We start from the raw sequence: 27347 nt of genomic DNA, 5'->3' as shown, positions 1-27347 counted from the left end.
GTTAAGTAGAAAGTGTCATGTGCTCACTTATGGAATCCTTCCATGGGAACCCTTTATAAGAACTGGAGTCTGACTTTTCAGAATTCCATGTCAGTACTTCAAGGGTATCAAACATACCTGAGGGGGCCCCCCAAACCCAAGTGAACATTAAACTCTGAATAACAGAAATATTCCGTGCAAGGATGCATGTCACCAACCCCAGAACAATGCAGACACTGTAAGTAAAACTAATTCTAGAACTGCCAAGTTCAGTGAGCAATCCAACATGATCTGAAAGATCTTTGCTCCAGCTTACACAGATAAAGCTGACACTCACTTGGGATAGGCAGGGTCAAGAATGCGAAGCATCAGCTGAATCACCATGCCATAGAAATTCAGGCATCTCCTGAGGAAGTTTTCATCCAGCAAACCAGCATCTGCACAAGCCTTACACCTCACCAGTTTCTGCAGAACATGCACACAAAAATTAATCCAGGGCAAGACAGCATAAAGGAATGTTATTAGCTCTTCAAGCTAATCAATATATCTGCGAATCACGACAATTACACAGTGGCCTCTTCTTACAACACACTCTTATTTCAAGAAAATAGGGCACATAAGCCCCTACACAGCAAGTAAAATACAATTTAGGGTTGCAGGGACAGATGTGCCTTTCACAAGCTTTATGAGAACAAGGAAAGAAGTAATAAATGTATCAAAGTGGGAAAATGTGTGATTAAAGCCATTTTGGTGCTACAGCTCAAAAAATTTGTGCCAACTTCTTTGAGGATCTAAGTAGAACAGGCCTTCAAAAAACAGAGCAACCCAGCTTACTCATCTTTGCAGGAATTCTGTGTGAGATCAGTGACCTGAGAGTTCCTGCTTGTGCATGGACTGTGCACACACAGCTACTCCTGAACAAAGCCCAGTCCCTTTGCTTGGTCTCTCTCCAATTAAAATACACAGAATTTTCTTATAGGTGTTACTTTGAATCTTAACTCCACCACAGATGTCATATTGTGTCATGACCACCATCCAGTGCAGCACTCCCAGGGGTCAGAGGCTCAAACCCACTGTTCTCAAGCAGCAGAAGAGAGAAGCTGTACATAAACACTGGGACAAAGTCCCACACACACGGGCCACAGAGGAGTTTGGCTGAGAACTGCAGCACTCACAGACCTTGAGCTGTGTCTTGCACCGTTTCAGCATCTCCCGATGCCTGGTGGCCAGAGGAGAATCCTTCCACTGACTTTCATTGTTTTTCAAATCTTCAACAGTCCTGAAAACCAGAGGCAGGAACTGGTTATCATGTTAGAGGGGAAATTGCTGACAGCACAAGGCATTTCACTGACTAATCTGCTAAAAACCAAGGAAATACAGAGAAGTGGGGAAAAAAGCTGATCCTGTTCAAAGAAATTACCCATCATCACAGCAAGAGAGATAAGCTGCTTTTATAAATGCAGACTGAACATCTCCACAGCCAGAACTCAGAGGCACCACATACACTAGCTCCAGAAGCCAAGAGCTCTTCCCTCTGCACTGCTGGAGTAAATGCAGACTGAACATCTGCACAGCCAGAACTCAGGCACCACATACACTAGCTCCAGCAGCCAAGAGCTCTTCCCTCTGCACTGCTGGATGGGGACTGCTGCATCAGCAACTCCTGTGAAACAATTCTAAATAAGGAAAAAGCAGCAATTCCTTTTTCAAGCCAACATATGGCTTTTTTACAATTAATCCACAGGCTGTTTATAGGAAAATAGTTTTTCCTTTAACATATACTGACTCTTCCTGCTCTGCTCTCTGCTGCTTCCCAGGTTCTTGGCCTGCATATGCTTTAAAAATGAAATCATTTCAAATGCAGTCCAAAAATCCTGTAATGAACTCATGGCATTACTGCCAAGGAACATTTACCAAATTGCAATGAGTGCAATTATAAACAATGGAAAATACTGATGATACAAAAATATGTTCTAATTTTAACAGAGTATTCTTCAAGGTTTAGCAACTGTAAAAGTCTATTTGAGTTTATGCCAAGAGAAATGGAAAACAGGAGTATCTTCATGTTAACACCATAATGTATTTATCATTTATAAAAGAGTAAACCATATGCTGAATTACATGTAGAGAACAATATTAAGAATTCACTGCTGAAGGCTCCTTTCCCCCTGCCCTGAGAGCATGACAGAGTATGACAAATTCTCCTGTCTCAGAAGCTGAGGGGAAAAAAGCTAAATATCTTCTGGGATGTTCAAAACAGCTCAGGCACAACTCATAATGTCTGGTTTCTGAACTCACAAGTCACCTGCACAGTGACCTGATTATCAGACAGAGCCTGACACACACTCCTGCAGCTCTGCCAGAGAGCCTGAGGCACTGATGCCCACACCCTGCCAACCACACCACAGATTAGTTATAATGAACAGTGTTAAGGGGTGTCACGAAGCCTAAAATGTTCTGAAGAGAGTTATCTTTTAAACAGAATGGTCTTCTCACCAACTTGAGCTGCCTCGTGTAACCACCACCCTCCATCTCACTTATCTGAATTCTGGATTCCAGCCTCGATGCACCCAAAAATCCCCAAGGGCCGAAAGCAGCAGGCACCAGAAAGCTGGGGGGCTGTATCAGCAGCAGTTTCAGCCAGACTGCCACTGTCATTTCCTGTGGCTTGTCAGGCTCCTGCCCTGCTGGGAGCACCCCAGCCCCCTGCCCACCTGTTGAGCTCCCTGATGGCGCGCAGTCTGCGGATGTAGCGGCGGCAGCTGGGCAGGATGGACAGGTGGTGGGCGTGCAGCGTGAGGAAGAAACATTCCGTGGGGAATTTCGGCTCAGAAAACAGAGACGGATCCCTGTCTGGAAAACAAAAAGCAGTGCAGGTGAATAAATTAAAAAATTACCTGCCTTATCTAGGGTGAGACCTCGAATGCAACTTTCTTTAAAACGAGGAAAAGCAGATAGCATCAAGAAAAGGGATTTAGGAAAAGGGAATTCTTTGCTGGAATCAACTGCTTCCGTGTACCCCCATATCAGAAGGCACAGTGATGCTTAATGTATCTCAGTAAGAGTACTAACAAAGTTCAGCAATCCAGGCTGCAACCTCCTCCATTGTAGCTTTCACTCTGGTCTCATCTGTGGGAAGCTCAATTCGACACCTGGGATGGAATATGTACATGGGATCAACCGTTTCCAGCTTTATCTTCGTGCTCAGCTGCTGCAGGACCCAGAGGAAGTTGAGCATGAAGCCATCTGTGGACACCAAACGATCGTCTGTCTGTGGGGTGAGAAAGCAAACGGCTGAGGACATGAGCTGAGGAGCACAGGGGGATGTACAGTGCCAAAATCCCACCCCTGTGGGTTCACTGGAGCCATGCACTCTGTACCTGCACTGCTCCTTTTACAGACACCACACAAAGCCCAGCACTTCACCAGCTGGGAAAGCAGTGTGGTAAACACAGTCAATTGGAATGGTGCCCTCAGAAATGGGGCAGGGCAAGTACAAAGCTTTGAACATGTACTACAGAAGCCCTGTTAATGAAATGACATCTCAGTTCTAAGAGAGGCAATAAACTGTTAACAGGTAAAACAGATTCATTTCAGAAATGGAAAATGTATTGAAGCAAGGAAGACAGGGCTTCTTGCCTGTGGTAGCAGGCACTCAAAATTCTTTTGTCCTCCATTGCAGACCACCACTGCATGAGCTATCTGGTGCTATTTGTGGCTGGATGAATCACAAGGAGAGCACTTCCCTTTATTTACCTGCATTTGGGCCTTTTTCATGTTGGCATTGACCACAGCTGCCATGTAGCCGAGAGCCGCCTCCCGCGTGTCCCCGTTCAGCAGGATGCTGTGCAGGATCTTGAACAGCTCTTGCTGCAATTGCAAACAAACAGCTCTCAGCACCACACTCCTGCTTTCTGTTAGTCTGTATTTTTATGTTCTACAGAATTCAGTATAACTTCTGTTATAGTCTTACCACCTGTATATGCCTATGTTAGTCATGACATTAGCTAAACCAAAGATGTAAATCCAGCAGTAGTGAAACACACTACTAACACAGTATGCACTTACTCACCCTTTAACATGATCTGCAACTCATGACAATCTGATCTGATATTCTCTGAACTGGCTTACAGCCTCAGAGAAATATTCCTAGCACTCTAATTTTTTCCCCAATTCATTTCAGCCATCTCCTGATGTGGTTTATGTGGTTTAAAACAGAAGCAAATTTTTTCTATATTATATTCTTCACCTGTACCAAGACCAAAAAACCCACATATTATGCCTTTTTTTTAAAGGAATGAGAATACTTACCCTTGCTAATTCCAGGTAATGTTGCAAGGACTGGCTAACAACCCGGGTGTTCTCAAGAGTAATGGCAGGCCCTGAGAAGTACTTTTCAACTACTTTGTTCTGAAAGTAAGATGGATATTGGCAAATGTATCGAAATGTTCTGGGGAAGTAAAAAAAACCCCTCACAACAAAAGAACCCCACCACATCAACATCCTTCTGTGACACTTACATCATCTTCAGCAAAGACAGACAGACTGAAGAAGGCTCCAAGGTAGGAAAGTCTTTGCAGTTCTCTTCCTGCACCTGGGCTTAAAGATTTAGGCAACCACAAGGGCAAAGAGACAACCTAAAAATAGGAGAAAGAGCAAGTTCTTCAAAGCTGCTGTGTCAGCCATCCTGCTTTGTCACCTTGCAGTGTCTGCCACACACCCTCCAACCTCCAGCCCTCAGTCATGCTGATGGCAAAATGAAACCATCTCCTCAGTGTTCCAGCAACCCAAGCAACTCGTGTCTGTCCCAGTTTTAATGAATTCTCAGGGTAAAGGACTCCCTCTACCAGCTTAATTTAAACTATTGTTTTGCAGGAGAGGCTCCAGTAGCTCTTGCTTAGAGTTCTAGAGAACATTATCAACAGGGATTGTACACCACCACCAAAATAAGTGAAATGGTTCTTTTAACTAGAAAAGACTCAAACTGGAGACACTCACCAAACTGCACATGGGGTGTGTTTTCCCAAACTTGATTTCACAAAGTTCACATAGTGCCTATAAAGAAATCCCAGTAAAAATTACTTTTTTGAGTAATCTGTCTGCAACAAACAAGCTTACTATGACAGACTGCTGAAAGAGCAGAACCTTTGTTGCTCTACCAGTGGAAAAACTTCACAATCACAGTGAAGATGCCTAAAGAGAACTAAAGCACACCCTGCTCCCATTTTAGCTTTTACATCTGCTCCAAGTTGTCTCAAAAGAGCCAACATGTCTCACAGGATAACAAATTATTGCACTTATTTCAAGGATTAGCTGTGCAAATTGTTGTTTGCTCAGAACATGACAATGCCTGTGCTGGACTCCTGACCTGCCCTATTAAAACCAGCAACAATAACAAATAGAGCAATTGTTTAATCCATACACCAAGGCCTTTGTCTTCTAAATCAGAGTGGAAAAACGTCAAATGAACACAGAACCCAGGAACAAAGAACCCTATCCAAGATCTCCAGCTCACTTTCAACTGCAGCACAGAAAGAAGCAAGCAGCCATAGCAGAGATCTCTGGAAACACAAAGGACTGCTGGCTGTCCCACTTGTGCTGTGTTACATGTTCTCACTCCTCAGTTGCACTACAGTGAGTGACTACTATTCCATCCTTTTGTTGCACACTCTGCCAACTAGAGATAAGGAAAACACAGACTCATTTTCAAGCAGTCCTTCTCTGCAGCCAACAGCCAAATTTGTAGCGGTTCACAGATTGGGAGGACAACAAAAAAGCAGGAAAACACAAAACCAGAGAAATTAATGTTTTTTTGCCAAGTACCACAGTTACTTAATCAGTTTGATTTGCAGCACCCCAGTCCAGCTGATTTCCATAAGTACAAATTAAACCTGAGATTCAGCAGCCTTTTTTGGCATCATACCCTGAAGATCCTAAAAGGATCTGAAGGTGTTAAGTTGACAATGCTCAGTTTACCAAGAATCCAACTGGCTCCTTGGTGGCCAAACACACTTTGCAAAAGACTGGTTTGTTTTGTCAATAAAAGCACTAGGAGGGAAGCAGACCTAGGTCTAAAGTAGGAATTTTAAAAAGACTAAAAATAACCCCCTCAGCTTTTCAGCCAGGGAATATTAAGATATTTTTATCAGTAGATAAGACTGCAATTCAAATAATTTGGGGTTTAATGCAACCTAATTGAATTTCTTCACATACAAAAGTTAAGTCTAAACGTAGACTGGTATGGATATTGGGTGTTATTCCCCAGACTTTAACTGAGAGGAGTTTATTGGGATTTTATAACCCTCCACAGTATTACAGTTGTGCATGATGACATCCACATGTTTGATAATTCTACATAAAGCAATACACACAAACATTTGAGTAGTCCACTATATAAGCAGTCTTCATTAAGCTTCAGACATTATTGGCCTCGCACTCTACTGAATTTTTAATGCTCTTTACACATCTCAGGCCCCCTTAATCTTCTGACAGAGTTTAACAGAAATCCACTAACCAAAAAGAATCCCCAAAATGCTGAAGTGTGATCTTGCTTAGAATCTGCATGTTATCAGTGAACATAAAGAAAGTGCTTCTAGAAATGGACAGTCCTTACCATAAGGGGATATTTAAAATTGTCACTATCAAGGGAGCTCTCTTTGGAAGCCACAGCCAGGCCTTGTAAGATGGGAATAAAGATCTGTAAAAACATAAGTAAATTACTTTACTCAAGAACAGATAGCAATCAAATGACTCTACTGCCATACAAAGCACGAAATGCCTGTCCATTCTTCAAATAGTGCAACTTACACAAAACAAAAACTAAGGTTTGTTGTTTTTTTAATTTGTATTAGTTAAGCCCGAAGGCTTTAGAGAGTAGTCAAAGCTAAAACCCAACTGTTTGCTGCACTCCAAGCAACGGGGTGCTGCTCCACTGAGTTCCCTGCATCTGTGCAAGAAGTTCTCTGTGTGTTGTAGACACAAACAAGAGCACAGGTTCTGTACAGGTGTCCAACAACCTACTGCCCAATGGGGAATAATTTATTTGTCTGTACACTTGGAGCAGTAATGCAGCTCTAATCTTGCATGATGTGTAAGTTGGTAAAGTTAATAAGCAGCAGTCAAGGGTTGTTAGGAAAGAGGAAGTGACTTGACAGGAACTTATTAATGAGAAGTAATTATACCCATTTAGTAAGTTCCAATCGCACTGTTCTGACAACTACACCCTCACAAAATAAACACACAGTAATTCTGCAACAACAACAGGAGTCCCACTGAATTTTAAAGTATATTGTGTTGCTCCTGGGAGGAGACAAAAAATGTTATTAAAACATTCCAGGAAAGCACTATGCAGATGGCCATGTGCTTCAGCTCCAGGAATGCTGCTCTTCTCCAGGACAGGACCTCTAACACTTTCACAACTGCTTTTTGTCAGTCCTAAATGTACTTTCAACTACATGAACCTCTACTAAAAGGAGTCCAGACAGAAACATAAACTATTAACAGTTACTTGCACTACACACAAAAATTATCTAATGTCATTCTCTGCAGAACTGGAAGGGTCAAATGCCATTTCAAAGGCCCCTTTAGAGCCAAATCACACCATACTATGGGAGTGCTAATGAGAGACAATTACATCTCACTGATCTGCTTTACAGCATACAGGCTAGAAGTTTGCTAGTTTTGTTATCTTAATTATTTTTCATCTCAGTGAGCTACCCTGACACACAGAACAGACCATCCCATGTTTCTCAGTCATTTCCTATGTAAACATGAAGAATTACTGGACTAGGATTTGTAAAGTGCTCTTAGCACCTTACATACAAATTATTAAAGATGCAAAGAAGGGTAAAGATGGCAAGGTGGAAGACACCCTAAATCTGAGTAGGATTACAGAAGATTGCTGTCTTAACACGTACATTTTTAGCACTTTTGTACAAAGGGATGAAAACCAAGATCAATCTTGCAATATATGCCTGCACATTCCTACATGTATGCCAGCACTCCTACATCAGTGCTGCTGCTTATTAGCAAATACACTTTTAATACTTAGAACCAGCAAATACTGAAAGTCAGCCTTTTCCACAAAATGCTAAATGAGTTAAAAAAAGAACAAAACCAAACTCCAATTGCTTTAACAGGCTGCTAGTCCTAGAGGTAATGGGTAGAGGACTACAAGACACTAAATGTCTGGAAATCCACTGTCTTGGACACTGCAAATTGTAAAACCATGTGCTACAGCTATTTTTGACCTATGCCTTACCTGCTTGAACACCTCTTCATCCTGGTAAGTTGTTCTCACCAGTTCTTGAATGAAGCCAAATGGGAGATTCCTACACAGCATATATGGTACCAGCAGAGACTGCTGCTGCAATGACCTTAATTTGTATTAAAAAAAAATAAAATCTACTGATTATCTGCAGTAGTATTCACAAAAACGTCAGAGCAGTCACATGCAAGGATGTGTCTGCAAGCACATCATCAATGCCTGGAAACACCTATTCCTTTCAGAAGTAACTAATCTTGTCTGCTCAAGTTACTTGGGGAAAGGTTATTCTCCAACAGATGCTGCTGCCAACATCCCACTTCAGTCAACGAGGCTGGAAGAAAACAACAGCTTCTCTGTGGTCATTGGTTGCTCATCCTACCCCCTCTAATAAAAAAAACCCCTTTGTTAAGCTCAATTGGTGAAGGAACAACATTTCTTTACATAGGTTTTTCCAGATTAAAAAATAACATACCATCAGTATTTTCTGAATTAATGCAGTCATTACTTTTAAGATCACTTTTAACTGCTTCCTAGCATTTTGAAAGAAGGGTCTCTTTTCTTCTCAGTTCCTGATCCCCCATTTAAACTGTCCTGGCTGATTTTACCCAAATGCAGTTAGAAAGCACTCAAACTGCTCCCCACCAACTCACCACTTGTAAAGCAACAAACTATTTCTCTGGCACATAATTCTCCTGCTCCAGCAACTGATCTGAGTTTTCTTATCTAATCCTCAGAAGGAGAAAAGGACCCTGGGACAGGAACTCAGCTGGATTTACCTTGGTTGTGTTAAGGATCCCTGTAGCACCAAAGCAGCATGTGAAATGCACTGGGATCTGATGTTGCTCAGTAACTGGCTAACTGTTGGCTGGCTACACATCTGATAAAAATAAGTTCATTTTAACACAAATCAGAAATTAAATACAGAACACACAGGAAAGACCATAAATGTATTTGTGCAGTATAAATGTAATATGCACACTAAGATTAAAACTACTCCAGTTAAAACCTTCCAGATTATGTATAAATAGTGTTGGTTGGTTGTTTTTTCCCCAGAAGCAAAAGCCTGGAGTAGAATACAGAACACTGACAGGGAGCTGGTCTCACAAAAACGTTTTACATGGAATAAACTTGGCTAAAATGTAGTAGATCAAAAGGGGAAGGATGATTTCTAAGAGTGCTTATTTAAGAGTTATAAAATATATGCATCACTCAAATTTTATAAATTAACAAGAGTCAAAGGGCCCCAATAAATTCAAGAAATCTGTTTTTACAAGTATCACTCCCACCAACTCTCCCCACTAATGAGTCAGAGGAGTGTTTGTGACAGCACTGACACAACCTCACTCATCTGAAACATACCTTTGGTGCTTTTCTCTCCTCGATTCCAACCCTGTCAAAACACTCAATGAGGTAGTTCAGCATCTCTGTCTCCTTACAGTTTTCAATGGTGAAGTGGTCACTGCAGGAATCGGAAACACTCGAGCTGCCAGAGCCTCCCACACTTTAAAACACACAAAAAGCAGAAACAAAGCATTCAGTGGAGTTCTTCACTTGTGCACAGTCAAACAACCCACGAACACTCCTCTCTGCCAATGCTCTGAACACTCCATCCCATCACACACATGGCTCAGTGGTTCAGGTAATTTCTGTGAAAAGTCAGGTCATTCCTGTGATCTGTGGAGAGCTCTCCACGTAGCAGCTTGTCCAGCCCTGGAAGTTCAGAGCTGTAAATGTTTTACTGAATAAGTGCCTCAAAGACAGCCACAAGGTGCATAACTCTGATGGGAATCAGTAAATCCTGGTCTCACAATGCAGCAAAGAACAGCCTTTGAGTGGCACCTGACACTCAGGACACCACAGCCCTTCCATGCCACTGCTCAGAATGGCAGGAATGTTAAACCCTGGTACACCACCAAACCACAGGAGGCAGGAGCCTCCTGCTGTGAGAACAGACCTGGGCTGACAGGGCTACACCCAACCACCTCCAGTGCCCTAAGGAAGAAGAATCAATAAAACAGAGGCAATACATCCAAGTGCTGCTGCTGCTTTTGACATTCCCTCATTCAAGGTCGTTTCATTTCAACTCAGTTCACTGCAGTTCAGTGAAATACATCATTTCATGGAGTAGAACAGCCTCAGTGGGGAAAACACTGATATTGTAAACACAAAAACTTAACCCACAAAACCAAAACCATTCTTGAGGTGAGAGAAATTGAACACAAAAGTGAGAACAGACACACAACTCTGAATCTCAGATTTGTTATCTCAATAAAATTCTTCTCTACGTAACAGCTCGACAAAGCTAATTAAAAACAACATCCTCATTTTACAGAAGAGGCTAGAGACATGATATATTCACTTCATGTAAATGAAATCTAAAAACCAGCAATTACTTGGATGGTCTACTGCAATTCTCAAAGAAAAGGCTGTGTACAGTCAGGACAGATTTGAATGAAGAGCAGTTTATAAGCCTCAGATCTTAAAGTGGAAAATAAACTACTGGTTTCCTTAAATGCAGCTTTTAAAAGTATATTTTAAACTACAAACTGTGAGAACTGGAATTTCCTTTAAACTGTAAAATAATTTACATTTCTATAACTGAGCCATACAAATCTATTGTGCAAACTTCACAGTCCAACCAATAAATCCAGGAAAGGTTATTACTGCTCACATGCTGAGCTACCAGATGCTTAAGAAACACAACATTCTAATAGCAGCAGTTTCTGTTTGTGGAGAGATGTTTTCAGTTATTCAATTAAAACTAGCCCAAGTAAAACACAGCTCTATTGAAATAGTGCTCAGTAACCACAAAATCATGCACATGGGGTTTTTTAATGGTCTCTTTTTTAAACCTCTTGAATTCTCACATCCAGCTCAAAAATTACTCCTTTTAGAACATAAATTTATATGAAAACCTACTAGTTCTACAGTCATTCTGCTGAAGATTTCACTGCAGCAATAACTCCAACTATTCTAACACAAAGCTCACACACCCTTCACACACACTGAATGCCTTGGTGTTTTCAGCATGCCACTTGTTGCATAGCTGTACAGCTACTGTGTTTATATTCTAACAACTTACTGCTGCCTGCAAAATGCCAGGACACAATAAACACACTAAAACCCAGAAGCACAGCAGAAATCCTATCCAAAGCTTGGCAACTCAATCCAACATTGGGATGGAGTCGCCAGCAGGACAAAAACTAAACAAAACAGTGGGGAAAATAGTCCTAAATTCCACATACACAAAGCCCTCCTGCAGCTGTGTTATCAGGTTCACTCTCCTGAAATCAGACTGAAGTAGAAAAGAGAAGATGGTATTTGGAAGGTGCATGTTAACCCTTGCCCTCATTTTCCAGTTTTTCACAGGAAAACATGCCCATGATGTACCAGGGATTTAGAATTACAGCCGTGGGCAAATACTGTTCCTTCTACTCACACAGCCCAAGAGAAGCTCCTCTCAAACACCTCAGAACCACGTTCATTAGGCTAGAAGCCTGTATGATGAACATTTCCCTTAGTCATGTCTCCAAAGGAGAGCTAACTGCACTCATTACACATGTTTACACACCAACTTAATGAGCCAGCCAAGTCACATCCTTGGCTTCAGTTGTTCCCCAAATTACTCTGAAGATCACTTGACACTACACAGGCTGTTAGTTCCTAAACAACCAAACATGCAGGTTACATTCTCTTTCTTCAATACCTGGACCCAAACTGGACACAAGAAAAATCATCGTCTTCATTTTCTTCATCACTACTGTCCTCAGACACATCAGAAACAGCAAGAAGGAGGAGGGAGAAAGGGTTGTCGTATAAACTACCACAACAAAAATGGAAAAGGCCATCAGATTTTTTAAGCCAGAAGTAAATGGTAGCTTTTCTTTTTAGGTCCATCAAAAATCATCTTCTCTAAACGTGCAAACAACACGTAACTCCATGTTAGTAAAACCAGGACTATACTAACATGCTTTGTTACACTACTGCAAGTTATTCAGGTGTCATGAACACCACACATTTACAACCCAAAAACTGAAAAAGAACCTTTGAGATCAAATAAAAATGATGGCTAAAGTGGAATGTTTAGACATGACTGAATAATAAATATTACATTTCTAAGCTAATGACTTTAACGCTGTGGTCTCAAAACCATGTGTCTTTGTTTCTCCCTCCTGCAGGAACAAGGGATTCCAGGAACAGCCAAGAGAGGAAAAGAAGTGGTACTTAGCCTGGCATCCTGAAACATGCTGATCTGTAATTTAAGTCTATGCACCAGGGAATCAAATCCAACCCAGTCCAGCAAGTAACAGCATTCAACAAACTAACTAAGGCCCTACTGAGAAAACTGATTTTGGAGCAGGAGTTTTATGTGGTTTACCATCCAGCAGCAGCAACTGAACAGAAAGCTTATAGTTTAACTGGAATGGATCTACGAAGAGGAAGAAACTAAAACCATACTGCTACCTTTAAAGTAATTACATCACACCTCAAATGCACACAAGCAGGTCAAAGACACCTGGTTAGCAAGTCAAGGTATTAGCACAAACCCAAACGCAGAAATCAACTCGGGGTGAGTAGGGTGAGCTCAGCACAAACATAAGCTCTTCCACACTGCAGGCTGATGCCACACCCTGCAGAGCACACAGCAAACACACTCTGCTCTTGTGCAATACCTAGGAGGAATCCTGCTCTGGAAGGAAGGACGCCTGCGCAAGGCACCGGGTGAAGCAGTGAACAAAGGCGGGCCCACGGCTGTGGGCCTGTGTCTGGATGTGATGACTGGCATGGCTGGAGGGCCAGCAGCCATGGCTGGAGGGCCAGCAGCCGTGGCTGGAGGACTTGGAGAGCTAGATGGGATGGGAACGCTCGGGGAGCGCGGGGCGGCAGCAGCGGAGCCTCCGGAATGCGCCACGGTGTAGGGGCGGTACCGCGCAGAGGAAGGCTGCGTCCACGGGGGGCTGGCTGCCCAGAGCCGAGGGCTGACAGAAAGGGGAGGCACTGCTGGGGTGGCAGCTGAACTGGCTGCTGGGGTAAGAGATGAACCAGTCATTGGTACATAGCTTGTGAAATTGGTAGGAGGAGCTGGACTAGTCCCATAGAGACTAAACCAGTTATGGGGGGAAAAAGAAAAAAAAAAAAGAGCAACGATTTAGGATATGCAGAAAAAGGGTGAAAAAGATAAAATGAGCAAGAGAAGTTCTTGCCCTTCTGATGACTCTTCAGCAACATTTTTGCAGCTCACACACATTACTCTTTTCTACAGTTGTTCAATAAAACTATGTCACAACCTACACACTTTTAAAAATCATGGTCTTCGCGATGCAAGTTGGGGATGCTTCTCAGCAGAAAACAGTTACGTGGCTTGAATCTATCAAATACATTCCTAGCCATGGCAGTGTAATCAAAAAGGGTGAAATGGAGGGACACTCACATGAAAAAGACCGAAAAACTTTAAAAATCCATTCTATTTATTGTTCTCGGGACACTTCTATGCCCTTTTCTCTCTTCTAGTCTACCAATGAGTATTCAAGTGAAATCAGCATTCAGTTACAATCAGAAGTCACCTGGACAACGAGCTGGAACCAAAGGAGCCCACATTACAGAACATGGGGCTGCTTCCAGGGTTGGAGCCCATATTTAAGATCAGGCTTCTGTCAGGAGAGCGGGCAGCTGCAGCAATGGGCTGGGAGGTGGCTGTCAGGCTGGCAAAGGGGTTCTCATCCCTTGCCTGGGTGGACATCATCAGCACTTCCATCAAAATCTGCCCGATCAAGTCCTTAAAATCTGAAAACACTGTTAAGAAGAAAAGAATCAATATCCTCTCCTCTGTCTTCATCCACACAGGAGTCAGGTGTAAATATTAGCAGAGAAAAAAAGGACAGAAACAGACTTCTGTGAATTGAGCGCTGTGTGTGGCAAAAACAACGCACTGACACATCTGTAATTATCAATGTCTACATTAACCTAAATTAACCTAAATGTGCAGCTACACAAAAAACACAGCCTTTATGGAAAACACAGAAGATCATAGATGACCTAATGCTCCTATAGTCAGTTATTAAACTTGTCTTGTGTGTTCCACTCATATTTTCCACCCTGCTGTTGAGCTGGGCAAATTGTGTCAAAGAAAGGAAAACAAATCATGCACATACCCCACACATACACAGAATAGCAATTGTTTTGGTGTATCTTACAGCTAACATAAAATATCTAGTCTATTACATAAAATAATCAGGAAAATTTTGCTTATCAAATCAACTGCTAGATTGTCTACTATGATGCCAAGACAATCCTTTAATTCACTAAAACATTTCTGAAAAAATAAACTGAAGCAGCCAGTGCCTCCTGCTCAGGAACCCACCTTCCTTTGGGTTCTGCTTGAACTGGGCAGAGAGTGAATTCAGGAAAATGACATCTCTGTCTCTGTCCTTCCAAGAGACTCTGAAGATCTTACAGACCAGCTGTAGAGCTTGTTCCTCTGACACTTCTGACCCCGACAGAGGTTCCTGGGGGGAACAAAACAACACCTGATTTGCACTTGTATTAGTCAATGGACAATCAGGTACAGATCTTCATTAAGAGGTTCAGTTAACTCATAAGGTTTGATCTCCTTTCCCTGCTGCCCCCAGCCCTGAGTGGAGGAGTGTCCCCATGCAGGCTGTGCAGTGCCCAGGGAGGCTGTGAGTGCCTGCCTGCAGCTGGGGATGCCCGAGGATCCTGCAGCTGCTGTGCCTCCAGGCCAGGCTTTACCAGCTGACCTTATTACTGACAGGGCAGAAAAAGCCAAGGCTCACCTTGTCCGTCAGACTCCGCTTCTCTCTGCGATCGTTCTCATCAACCTCCATGTTCTCAATTCCTGAATCCACATCCACCTGGGACATACTGGAGGTGGAAATAAGAGAAAAAGCCCATTAACTTGTAGAAAGCTGTAGACAGTCCTCTGTAAGACGTTGACTGACTGTCCCCTTAAGCAGATGCAGCAGAGAAAGCACTGCACAAACAGCAATTAAAATCAATGGTTCGTAAATGTTTCTCATATTGCATTAGAGTTCTAAATTTCTTCAGCAGGCAATACAAACTACACAGCTATCACATCCCACAACCTTTTTCTTTTAAATAGAGTAGCTGAATTATCCCCACCAGCTGTGCTTATCTGTTAACGTCTAAGAAAATGTTTTGTCTTTTACCACTTCAGGTCAGGAATTCCCATTAAAACCAGGCTAGAAAAAGCATTACAGTGGTCTAAACAGTGTATGATTTTTAAGCATTAACCCCACTGCATTAACACAGCTGGGAGGGGGGGAGGCAGAGCCTTGTCCTGTAAGAGGTTTGAACACCAGCATTGTGCCATATTTGCCAGCTGTTACAAGCTCATTTTTTACCTTTTCTCACAGGAGACACTATCAATGTCCATGCTCTGAGACCGAGAGAGGGACTGAGATTGGGTTTCAAGGCTGTTTGATGGAGAACTGCTGAGGGAACTCACTCCTTCGCTGCTCTGGCTTCGGTGGGCTACTCCTAGAGAAAAGGCACCACCAAGATTACTGCTACAGCAGTGAGAAGGCACTGCATTATTTGGATGGAAAAGGAGAGGAAATACTGTTTTTCAATCCAGCTCTTAACCATTCTTAGCACTGCATTACCAAATAAACGTTAATAACCACATTTGACTACAGATAATCACATTTGCTACCTCTCCTTGTAGCAGCAATGTAGGAATGCTTACCTGCATTAAACAAAGATAAACTTGCATCCATGAAGTGCTCAGAGATTCACTCCTACAAAAACTGATCTATTACAAGGCTGCTGTGTCTACTACCTTAAGACATTGTCAGAGCCCCTCTAAAGACTGTCCTATCAGAACAGGACTTAACACTGGGCCATTACAATGGAGTTACATCATCAATTATGAAGGGGCAACAAATATTCCTTGAGTTCTTCATCTCTCCTCCTCCCTCTTCCCAAAAAAAAATCTAGCTAAGTCAGTGGACAAAAGAGACCAGAGCAAAGAGAGCCCACCAGGGCAAAGGACTGAATTGTTCTGCATTCCCTTGGGGTCTTACTCTTATAGCCAGGAAAATGTACTTTAACAGTGATGCTGCAGCACTCCTTAACAGCCCTCCTCAACCTGCCATCTTTTCATACAGATCTTCCAGAATTTACTTGCATCTCTATTTTGCTAGATCAGGTACACAATAAAATACCTGACACCTAAAGTTCCAGTTGTCACTAATAACACTGGTTTTAGGTTTTCTAAGGTATTTTCAAAATACATAAAAATAATGATAATTTTCCATGAAATTGATTCCTATGTCTGATCTCACCATGACAGGCAACTCCTTAGAACAATGGATGCTTACAAGGACACTATTCTGCTGGAGCTGCTCTCTGTGTGTCCAAATGAATTAAAATCCTCTGCAGTCACTTCAGTCTGCTGCTGAAAGGAACTGCTGCAAACCACAGAGCATTAGCTGAGTCTTCATTTATGCTACATAAACACACAAGATAAACTGTTATGAATATTTTTTTCCTGATCCACTCCCCAATTTAACCAAAGCTCTTACTCTGATGTGAAAAAGTCACACATTATTAAATAGCTGCACAAATGGCACCGTAGGAAGCAAACACTAGAAACTCCTGCTTTGGGTCATCAGCCAATCCAGTCAGCACAGTCAGGCACTGTCCTGGGGAATTCTCAAAACAGAAATCTCCAAGGTCTTCACTGTTTGAGCACTACAAACCTCAATAAACCTGTCTGCCAATACCTGAGCATTTCTACCTCCAGGTACACATTCCACACCTCCTGCTCTGCTGCCAGTATTGTTTATCCAGTTGTGCCCTAGGATGGATCAGGACCTCTTCTGTTTGAAAATTAAACATTTACTTTTCCTGGCTTAGTTTTCACTTGTATTAAGCCCACGATCCTCCTCATCACACAGCTGCCACAGACAGCAGAAGAACAAATGCTCCTTTCAGCAAGAGTCAGACCTCGGATGGATTAAAACAGCCATGTACCCACAGGCTGAGGGAACACAGTGAGTGAACTCTGCACCGTTCTTAAAAAGAAGTCACCTCCACCACTGGGTTGCTGCTTTAATTGGCAAAGTAATACAAAGCAGAAAGCAAATGCTTTATTCTTACACTGACAATGTCCAGTCACAGCTTGCTATTTTTAATTCTGCTGATTGCTAGCAACTAAAGATCAAAAATTAACTTGAGACTGATTGCTAGAATGGACCTAGAAACCAATCAATAGAAACTGTGTTGCAAGACTTGAAAGGGATTTTCCTGTCTCCTTGACACATCTTTTCCATAATATTGGGTAATAATAAACTTTATTACAAATTTTTTCAAGCTTTGGTAACCCATATTCTAAATGCCAAAACTCACTCACACCTGGAAAACAACTGTAAATGGAATAAATGGAAAACCATTTATTACTTGGAAAATTAAAACAAAAAGTACCTTCCTTCACCATTTTCAACATTTGTTTCTGAAAATGACTTTCAGTAAGAGCAGGAGCAGCAGCGGTAGCAGCGCAGGGTGCACAGGGAGGAGCTGAGCACCCAGGAGCTGCCAGCCTACCTGATGCCCCGATGGGAGAGGTAGCTGGGGTCATGCTGTGCACGCCGAGGCCCAGGCTGTGCGAGGGCCCCGGCGCTGGGGCTGCGCCCGGCGGGGTCTCCCTCTGTGGGGACGTCAGCGGGGTGGTGGGCTGGGACGAGGAGCCCCCCGCCAGCCGCGCCAGGCGCCTCCGACGGATCTGCAGGGAGAGGAGAGAGTGAACCCCTGCGGGGAGGAGAGAGGGAACCCCTGCCGGGGAGGAGAGAGGGAACCCCTGCCGGGGAGGAGAGAGGGAACCCCTCTGCCAGGGAGGAGACAACCCCTCTGTCAGGGAGGAGAGAGGGAACCCCTGCCGGGGAGGAGAGAGGGAACCCCCCTGCCACGCAGAGGCGCCCAGTGAAGCCCCTGTCACAGAGAGGAGCCCAGTGAACCCCCCTGTCAAGCAGAGGAGCCCAGTGAAGCCCCTGTCACAGAGAGGAGCCCAGTGAAGAGGAGAGAGTGAACCCCTCTGCCGGGGAGGAGAGAGGGAACCCCCCTGCCACGCAGAGGCGCCCAGTGAAGCCCCTGTCACAGAGAGGAGCCCAGTGAAGCCCCCTGCCAGGCAGAGGAGCCCAGTGAAGCCCTGTGTCTCCTGCAAAGGCAAACACTGCAGCCTTACCTGAAGCCTGCTCAGCTGGGGGAGCTGGGCTGGCTGCCCTTCCTCTGTTCTGGGTCACAGCACTACAGCACCCTCCGTGTTCAAACTTTGAGTATGTATTTGCTGCCTTGGAAAACCATTTGCACTGGGAATGCTGTGTTTGTCCCTTGAGGGGTTGTGCAAGACCAGTTTAACGTTTACTGCTCAGCAGTTTCAAAACCTGCAGTACTCCTCCCCATTTACTTTGGCATTTGACAAACCACGTTGATGCGATAAAAGGGACAACATGAACATGACCTTTGCTTTAACTTCACACCACCTGATACCAACACACCCGTGCTACAGAAGGTCCAGTTGAAAGTTATTCAAGACCACCACTGTCCAAATTAATCCAAAACAGAACTGCAACACCAAAAACATGCATCCTGTGTGCTGCACAGAAGCACCTTGACAAGTAAAGATAGAGTAAAAATCATCCTCTTACCACCTGGAGGCATTCCATCACAAAGAATTTTAAAAAGAGTTTTAGCATGTTCCTTTTAAGGCAGAGAAGCATCTGCCTTCAAAATCCAACTACAGAAAAGTATTACGAACCTACTTATTAAAACCAGCATGTGATCACATAACTCTAATATTATACATGAGAAATAGACAAAATAAAACTTACAAAACTAGATTTATGATGCTTTAAGCTTCACACAAACAAAAAATTTATTTAATAAATTATTTATTATCACAGGCTGCCTTACAGGATCTGTGACCAAAGCTTACATCTTTGGCTTGAAATAGGCCCAAAATAAAATCATATTTGAGGATGTCTACTCCCTGCAAAAATCACCAATTCCTGTTATTCTCTTTGTATTATGACACTCAAGCACTGCACACAACTTAAAAGTTTTCATTTCTGCTCATAGTCCTAAGAAACTGCCAGGCAACTGACAGAGTGAACAAAAGATTTGTGTCAAGTCAATGTCTACACTACATTGCTGTATCATTTAATGGCCTGTGAAACCTACTCCAACAGGAAGAAGAACAGATCAAATTAAATCAGACTTCAAAAACTGTGGGAAAACAGTGTCTGGAACTACATCTCCCTCCACGACAGGTGTCACCACATGAACATGGAAGGCAGCTACATTTATTTAACACTCAAAAAAATAGCTATGAATAGAATCTCTAACCCTCCCTCCTTGTCAAGCAAAATAGGGGAGCTTAATGAAGAAATAAATTGTTCAGCTTTGCCTTTAAGTAAAAGTAATACATATTAGGGCCTGCCATTTCTTCACTTGTACCTTGTATTTCACTTTTTCAGTTTTTCATCCCAGGGCTTACCTGAAAAAACTCCAGAACTACCTCAGCCCTCTAAGGTGTAACTGAGAAAATGTCAGCTACATGTCCCCAAATCTGAATGCAAATTAAGTGTTCACAGTTCACAAACACAACAAATACACACACAAGCACTCCATACATGCACCAGTGTCTGAAGGAGAAAGATGATTTCTTTTTTTGCACAGCTGGGGACTCAGGAGACACAGTTTGTTTGCACAACACAAGGCACAATCAAGACCCCAACCCAATGCCCTCACATAACACAAACCCCCCCGCAGAAATGTGGGAGTTCCCTCCAATAACCTGTTCCCATTTCACTGAATGACTCCCCAAATTACCACCCAGCAGCACAAAGCTGGGGGTCTCAAATAATGTTTTAGGGAAGTTTAGGGCATTTGAATAACCCCCAACCCTTGATTTCAGACCGGAGCCAGTGACATATGACAAAGCTGTTATGTGTCATTATGTTACCTAATAGTGACAAGGTTTTCAGTCCTGTTACATGGGCATGGCTTGCTCCACAGCCCATCTTCCCTGCAGAGCACAGCTCCAGAACACACAGTTTAAAAGCCTAATTTAAAAAAAAACCTAATTGGCTGAATGGAAAAAGCACATTGCTTTTTAACTAGTACAGTCTAGTACAGTTTTTGCTGGACACATCTGGACTACATCTATAAATAGCAGTTTTCAGAAATATATTTTTGATATAAGTGGACTTCTTAAAAGCTTCTAGCTACATGCACCACAACAAAAAATATAAAAAGAGCACCCTGCTAAAGATGGTTGACTGATAATTTAATTTGGGACCAGGTAATAAAGATACAGCCAGGAAGACTAGTCCCTCAGGCTCACACATTCCCAGTTAAAAAATATGTGTCAGCATCTGCTAGAGTGGCAACTGCTTAGTGAGACTGTAAAGAACCTTCCTATTCAACCACAACGTAGAACAGTTCCAAACCTGTACAATAAAGGATAATTTGAATAGATGGATTTATTTTTCTTGTATTCATTACAGCATGTTAAACTGGTTTAAGAAATGCTTCATTTTTCTGGTCATAGTGGTCACGTTCTCAGAAAATGCTACTCAAAAATCATGCACATGTTGGAAGACAACAAACTCACATCATTCTTTCCCATTTTATGCCACATTTAGCTGGATTCTGCTTTTTTTTGTGAAGTCCCTGTTCTCATCTTGTGCTATCTACTGTGCTAAAACTCACTAAAAAACATACTAAGAAGGAAATTTCTTTCTCCCACCTCCTAGAAGTTTGACTGTGGTCTGTAATGAATTACAACTTCTAGTGCATTAACAAAGGGAACGCTGAGAAAATGTCAGTGAGAGACACTGTCAGCAGGAGGGGAAAAGATCTTCTTGAAACTAAAATATACATATGATCAATTGTGTATCTCTTCTTTTTAAGCTGCAACCCGTTAGTGTTATATTTAATTATGGTTTGATAACAGAAGATAACCTTATCTGTAAGAGCCTTGCAATTAAACTTCCGTTAAGTATTTTTTCACCTTCAGTCATTGCCTGAAAAGAAGTCTGAACCTGAAGAAGTCACATACAGTATATTTCAGAAGGTTATTTTTCAATATAATCTGATCCAGGCCCACTGTGCCAAGTACCAGCAAAGTGGAGATGTGGAGGAAAATTAAAATCAACTTGGCTCTGACTTTTCAGCGAGCGAGCCATTAATAACAAGAAGTGACACTGTGACTCTGTTAAAATGATACAAGATTGTCACAAGCCATCACCTAAAAGACCATTTGGTTTGGTCCTTGCTGAACTGGACAAGAAGGACATGGAAGAGTCACTTGAGACAAACGTTTGGCCAAAAAGGTGATGAGTCCTCACTGGAGAACTCCTTTCCTGCAGCCTCAGATCCATGATGCAGTGCTTTTGATGATGTCAGTAATGTGCTGAGGCAGTGACACAAATAAGCCTACAAAGGTTAAATAATTCTGGAATTAATCATAAAACATCTCAGGATCAGGGCAGTTTAACAAGAGAAGAGCTGCATGCAAACAAAGCACTCAGGAAATACAGCTGTAAAACTGGAGATCCTTTTTCCCAGCAGAATTACAGCACCAGTGTCCCATCCCACTCCTGCCAACATGGGAACTGCTCTCCTTTTCTCAGTGCTTCCACACAGTTTGAGGACCTTCATCAAGTAAACAGCACAAAGTATTTTCTCCTACATCATGATGCAACACAGCAGGATTGCTAAATCATGACAGACAACATCATCAAAAACAGCCCAACTTGGTGGAATACAAATCTGAGTGACAACAGCAGCCACCCTGCCCTACAATCCCACTGTAAGACATGGACAGAATAAAAATAACTTCTTTTGATCCTCCCTGGAATATAAGTACAGCACTGAGCCTGTATTGCAGCAGGTCCAGTACAACACATTTTGATTTACGGATTACACAGGATCAGTGGGGAACTCCCTGGATCCTGCCATAATAACCCAAATAATTAACAGGGAAATCCTCTAATATATGGGCAAAACTTAAGACCTTATAATATATTTAAAAACAAGAGAAGCAGCATCCTTTAAAAGAGAGAAACAAGGAATAGTTCACCTTATTCTATGTGAATAGAATATATACATTATTGATGTTTGCCAACTACAGCACAACACTAGAATTCTTCAGTGAAAGATGAAGAGCTTGAACAAATAAAGAAAATCAAAGGAAACTGGAAACTGACAAGCCTGATTCAAGCGGTTTCAAGAAGAAATGATACTAAATATAAGACCACGAACACACCCATCTTGCTTCTCAGCAAAGAGTCTAGGGAAGCAAAATTCCAAGTGTTTTACTATGTTAAAAGGCTGGGTGTTTCGAATCACACACAAAGAACACATAAACGCCTAGTATTGATACAGAGACGGAACACGCTGCAGACAAAGGCTACCTAGCAGATGGAAGGAGAGAATAAACAATTAACCAGGAGAGCAGCAACCCACCCCCACGGCCGAGCCGGGGGTCGCGGGTCAGGGACAGCCCGGGGACAGGAGGGGAGGGAAAAAAAAGAGAAAAACACGGAGCACAGACACGGGGCGAAGGCAGAGCTCTTCAGGATCGTTCCCCGCGCACCGTCGGGCCCGGCCCGGCCCGGCGCCCCCTCCCCGCGGGCCCGCCCGCCCCCTCAGGCCCCGGCCCCGCGCACTCGCCTCGTCCGCGCTCAGCTCCTCCATCGCCTTCCTCTTAATGGTGCCCGGAGGAGGGGCGCGTTCCTCCGCCCCGCCGCGGGGCCGCTCCGAGGCAGCGCTCTCCTGCCGCCGCTGCCCCCCGGGCCGCCTCACAAGGGCATCTCCGGGGCGACCGCGCCGCGCCTCGCCCGCCGGCAGCACCGCCGCCCCCGGCCCGCTCCCCGCCGCCCACCCGCGCCTCAGCTGCCGCCGCGGCCGAGGGGAGGCTGCCCTCCCGGTGCCCCCGCGCCCCTCAGAGCTCCCGGCCCCGGCCCCCGCCCGCCCGCGGCCGCTGCCCCGCGCAGAGATTATTCATCAAAACAACAGGGCGGCGGCGGCCATCTTGGGGATCACGTGACCCCGCGGGGGGCCGGGCACGCCGGGGCCGCGCGCGCGCCGCGCCGGCCAATGGCAGCCGTCCGAGGGGCGGGAGGGGCGGGGCCTGGGCGGGGCCAGGGAAAGGCGGGCCCGGGGCTCGTGAGGGGCCGCGGTTCGTGAGGGGCCCGGGAGAGGCGGGAGCTGGAGCAAGGCCCGGGACTAGGCCCGGAAAGAAAGGGGCAGCTGCCGCTGAGGGACGCCGCGATCCAGGCAGGGTCAAGCTGCTGAAGCCTTCCCTCTCCAGTGGGCCCATAGATATTAACCCCTCCTCAGCGACGCGTCATTAAGAATTCACAGGATCTAATTATTGCGGGCTGACTAACATACCGAGGAAAAAAACAAGATGCCAAGACTCCATTGAGTGCTTGGTCTCGGCCTTTTTTAAGTGTAGTTTGAACATGAGGGGTATTTTACTCCTTATTACAAACTTTTCTGCACGTAATTCCCTCATTATACCACAAAGTTTTGTATTTCTGGAAGATATTAATATTTTCCCTCACACTCGAAATGAAACTCAGCTACAGAAAAAAACAGCCAGGCTACATGTAAGTACATTGGAGGCTCACCCCCAGCTCGCCTTGTTTGAGTTACAATGCACCTAGATGGAAGAGAAAAGGATATTTTAAAGCTGGTCTTTTGGCAAAGGATAAACGTATTGAGGGTTGCATCAGCAAGTTTTTAGCTCAGGATGAGCAGTCACTGATAATGTGACCGGGACAGCGAGCCGTGCACGGGGCAGAGTGATTTGAGTCAGCAGGGGAAAGAATCCCCTAAAAGCTGGATGTTCTTAAGATGGAACTAAACGGATCCATATGAGCTGTTAGGACATATTTTCATACACGCTGCAAATCATTATGTAGCAGTAGAATTGATCCATTTTTTAAATGCAGAGATGAGGCAGGTAGGCTATCTGGCCTCGTGTTTTCATATACATCTTTAATGTACTTTATTGATCTAAATTTTTTTAACAAAACATTTTGATGACTTCACCAGGGTGCTGAGAAGAGAAACCAATACTTGGATCATAATATATATTGCCAGTCTTTTTATAGAATAGATGTACATTTTTATTTTGATTTTTAGATTACACTTCCTTTTGTGTTATCTCCTTGGGATTTTTTTTTTAAGATAATTGGTCTGAAACACCTTTGAATAAAACCCGTCAAGTGCTTCTCTGGGGAGTTCTCTGGTCCTCCAAGGTCGCTGCTGCCTGTCTGTATTGCATCTCACCAGGCATTTTACTGCTGGACCCCACATTTCCCTAACTAATAAGGGAAATAAGTCCTTTAAAAGCTATTAGTATAAAAGCTATTAGTCCTTTTCTTTTTATTTTGGAAACCAGCTTAAATTTACACAAGTCTAGTAATGAGGGGAGGGCGTCAATCTAACCAAAAGCCCTCCATGCTTCAACAGATTTTTGTCTGATGGTGGCTGTAAGCATTTTGAACGGATAAGAAGTATCAGAAAGGTGGTGTTACTTGTTTCAAAATGTCAGGGACTATTTTTTTCCTATTAATAATCAAGTAACTAAGCTTAAGCTGCAGTTCTTCAAGAATATGCAACGAAGAATATGCAGCAACTAATTTCATTTGCAACTACCTAGTTTATCTGACAACTTACATGTTCACACAAGAAAAACGTTTCTATGCAATACTGCACACAGTCATAAAGAAAAACATTTAATCTAATTAACAGTTGTGTGCAAACAAAGCTGAACTAAAGCAGCATTGTTTTCCCTCTGTATATGTGCTTACAGAGTTCAATTATTTTGCAGACTGGAATCTTCATGGATCACTCAGCCCCATCTTCATGGTTCTGGGATTTGACCACAGGCTTGTTTCCCCTGGTAAGCTCAGCTTAATTATTTTTGAGAACAAAGCAGCTCTGGCACAATATGGCACCTCACACTACAGCGTGAAAGACAGGCAGGTAAAGTAGTAGTCTACACCTTAAACAGAAGCATTTTGAAAAATAAATCCACACCTTTTGTTGCTGGCTTCATTATTTGTTATCTTCCCTCCTCTATCCCCATTCCCCCTCTTTTGTTTGCCTCTGAATGCCTCTTAGAATTGGCAGGTTTTCACCTTCTAATTGACTTTTTATTACCTAGAGACCCAGGCCTTATCACTTATGTTTTAGGTGGTTTTTTTTTCTCCAAAAACATATTCAAAAACAAGATACTTAAGATCATTTTGAGGCATTTATTAGCAAAAATGAGACCTTTAACACTGGCAAGAGCAGACTTATTTCCTGAGCCAGAAACTTCAGACCATTGAGTCAGTTCGTGTCCGTAGAGCGCTCGCTGGACACGAGGCTCCTGGGCAGAGCTGTCCCACAGGCAGGACCCAGCACTCCACGCAGATTCAAGCTCTCTTGAAGACCTGTCTGCAGACTTGATTCTCACAACGAAGCTCCTACCAAAAAAAAAACAAACAGAAAACCCAAGAGTGTAGATATCTATAGTAATCAAAGGAACTGCTTCCAAAGCTGAACACAGATCCTTTACCACCACCCTGGCCATGCTAATAACTTACACTTAACATTTGAATTTAACTACAGGTGACAGTGAAACAACGAAGCTGTTTCAAAGCAGAATGGGCTCACAATGTACATCCATTACACATCTTTCCTACCTAGGAGAGCTAGAAGACATATGCACACCACGACCACATTATAAATCTAATTTTCACCATACAGAGATATAATTAGTATTAATATTAGATATAATCTGAAGCCAATACCAGGTGGAGGTCATCCCCTTCGAGCCAGTGAGTCCAGCCCCTGTTCTTCTTCTCACCAGTCTGGACACAGACAAGTTTGTCATTTTCCCAGGTAACGAGGCTCTATAGAACAGGGAACAAAAAGGTGGTTTTGCATGTCTGCCTCGGTTCTGCAAGATACTTGCAGAAAATGTGCATTTTCCTGGATAAAAGAGGACCTAAATATTACCCCTGAGTGAAAGTGACACTCCTTGTCTGTAACTCAGGCTCCTACTGCTGTCTTGCACTACAAACATTATTCTTGAAACAATTTCAGCTCAAGTATCTGGATTGATCACAGCATCTTAATTTTGCCACAGCCTCATATATTCTCTCTTACCTTGCATTTTCTGTTATCCAAGCCTTTATTATCTTCCTCAAACTCTTCTCCAACTTTGAATTCAAGCAAATAATCTCTGAATGTGCTAGTGGTGTGGATATAGAATGAATCACCATCTTGTTTGATCACTTTCTGAGGCTTCAGCATCTTTGCTATTTTGCGTGTTGCAAAGTCAATACCTTGGACAGGAGGCAAAAAACATCAGAGTTGTATTTATCACCAGCCATTCTGGCAGCCAGGAATTAACCTTTATTTCTACCAGAAGCATTTCTTACAGTAGTTTGACCTTACTGCTATGCAGCATTTTGTTCTTTTATTGGAACCTTTTGTTTTGTTTAAAGCTGCATGTTACACAGAGTAAGTTGTCCTCTTGTACTTTTTACTCTTTGAAAATCAGTTTACTCAGTTGTTTTACAACTCCTATGCAACATTTCCAGGATTTTCTGCCAGAAAACTCCTGGAGACAGATGGCTTCCCTCACAGAGACACCCAAACTTGGTTTCAGACTTCACCCCCACTTACCCATAAGAAGTTAATGCCTATCCTCATCCTTTGTCAGAGGAAAGGCAATGAAAGAAATAACAAGACTCTCTTCAAGGCATTCTATACCTTAAATAGGGTGAAATGAAGGGCACTCCTTAAAATTCAAGAAGACCCCTAAGGGAGAAGGGAGGAAGGACAGAAGCAGGTATTTTCACCTACCTAAGGCCACCATATAACCCTCGAAGTTGTCATTGCTGACGAGGTTCCACGTTCCGCTGAAATCCACAGGCATTGCCAGAGAGTAGAAGGAAGATCCAGTCCAAAAGGCAAGAGTAGTTTTCTAGCCAGGCCTTTTATAGGGCAGCCTGTGGGTGGGATTACATCCCAGGACCTTTCTGCTGCAGGGGAA

The 27347-nt window shown here is 43.3% G+C and overlaps 2 protein-coding genes across 7 annotated transcripts in view; both read right to left on the bottom strand.

Moving 5' to 3' along the window:
• The window catches only part of UBE4B (ubiquitination factor E4B), a 31679-nt gene extending 8343 nt beyond the window's left edge, over window positions 1-23336 (bottom strand). The window contains exons 1-20 of one of the 5 annotated variants that reach the window (XM_041419611.1): window positions 22961-23336; window positions 17831-18008; window positions 15628-15763; window positions 15040-15127; window positions 14607-14751; window positions 13810-14038; window positions 12919-13347; window positions 11952-12065; window positions 9605-9746; window positions 9022-9122; window positions 8240-8354; window positions 6593-6676; window positions 4978-5034; window positions 4500-4616; window positions 4291-4389; window positions 3736-3849; window positions 3052-3250; window positions 2694-2832; window positions 1159-1258; window positions 317-444 (exon numbers count right to left, since the gene is read on the bottom strand). In XM_041419611.1, the coding sequence (XP_041275545.1) occupies window positions 317-444; window positions 1159-1258; window positions 2694-2832; window positions 3052-3250; window positions 3736-3849; window positions 4291-4389; window positions 4500-4616; window positions 4978-5034; window positions 6593-6676; window positions 8240-8354; window positions 9022-9122; window positions 9605-9746; window positions 11952-12065; window positions 12919-13347; window positions 13810-14038; window positions 14607-14751; window positions 15040-15127; window positions 15628-15763; window positions 17831-18008; window positions 22961-22984 (2738 nt within the window). In that variant the 5' untranslated portion in view covers window positions 22985-23336. Of the gene's footprint in view, window positions 1-316; window positions 445-1158; window positions 1259-2693; window positions 2833-3051; window positions 3251-3735; window positions 3850-4290; window positions 4390-4499; window positions 4617-4977; window positions 5035-6592; window positions 6677-8239; window positions 8355-9021; window positions 9123-9604; window positions 9747-11951; window positions 12066-12918; window positions 13348-13809; window positions 14039-14606; window positions 14752-15039; window positions 15128-15627; window positions 15764-17830; window positions 18009-22960 lie in introns of those variants that run through there. The other 4 variants (XM_041419612.1, XM_041419613.1, XM_041419614.1 and 1 more) reach the window with 4 other exon arrangements.
• A 2213-nt stretch (window positions 23337-25549) lies between these two features.
• Window positions 25550-27292, bottom strand: RBP7 (retinol binding protein 7). Of its 2 annotated transcripts, XR_005953770.1 has the most exons (5): window positions 27158-27292; window positions 26456-26634; window positions 26098-26199; window positions 25891-25998; window positions 25550-25770 (listed from the first exon to the last, which is right to left on the bottom strand). XR_005953770.1 is itself a non-coding variant. In XM_041419568.1 (4 exons), exons 1-4 carry the CDS (start codon window positions 27228-27230, stop codon window positions 25720-25722), a joined length of 405 nt encoding a protein of 134 aa, XP_041275502.1. In that variant the 5' UTR covers window positions 27231-27292; the 3' UTR covers window positions 25550-25719. The 2 variants fall into 2 exon arrangements, 1 of the variants encoding a protein (XP_041275502.1); XM_041419568.1 differs by lacking the exon at window positions 25891-25998.
• Window positions 27293-27347: the final 55 nt, after the last annotated feature.

This window comes from Onychostruthus taczanowskii, unplaced genomic scaffold, assembly GCF_017590055.1.
Source record: "Onychostruthus taczanowskii isolate IOZ18803 unplaced genomic scaffold, ASM1759005v1 scaffold61, whole genome shotgun sequence".
Lineage (NCBI taxonomy): Eukaryota > Metazoa > Chordata > Aves > Passeriformes > Passeridae > Onychostruthus > Onychostruthus taczanowskii.
The sequence above is the reverse complement of the archived record's forward strand: the minus strand, read 5'-3'. Positions and strand labels throughout refer to the sequence as shown.

Excerpts from the sequence above, each read along its gene's own strand:
- RBP7 (XM_041419568.1), bottom strand. The coding sequence starts at position 27,230 with ATGCCTGTGGATTTCAGCGGAACGTGGAACCTCGTCAGCAATGACAAC. Across the intron at positions 26,200-26,455 it reads TGGATAACAGAAAATGCAAG|AGCCTCGTTACCTGGGAAAA; the intron begins GTAAGAGAGAAT and ends CCTGTTCTATAG. Across the intron at positions 25,771-26,097 it reads AAGGGGATGACCTCCACCTG|GAGCTTCGTTGTGAGAATCA; the intron begins GTATTGGCTTCA and ends TTTTTTTGGTAG.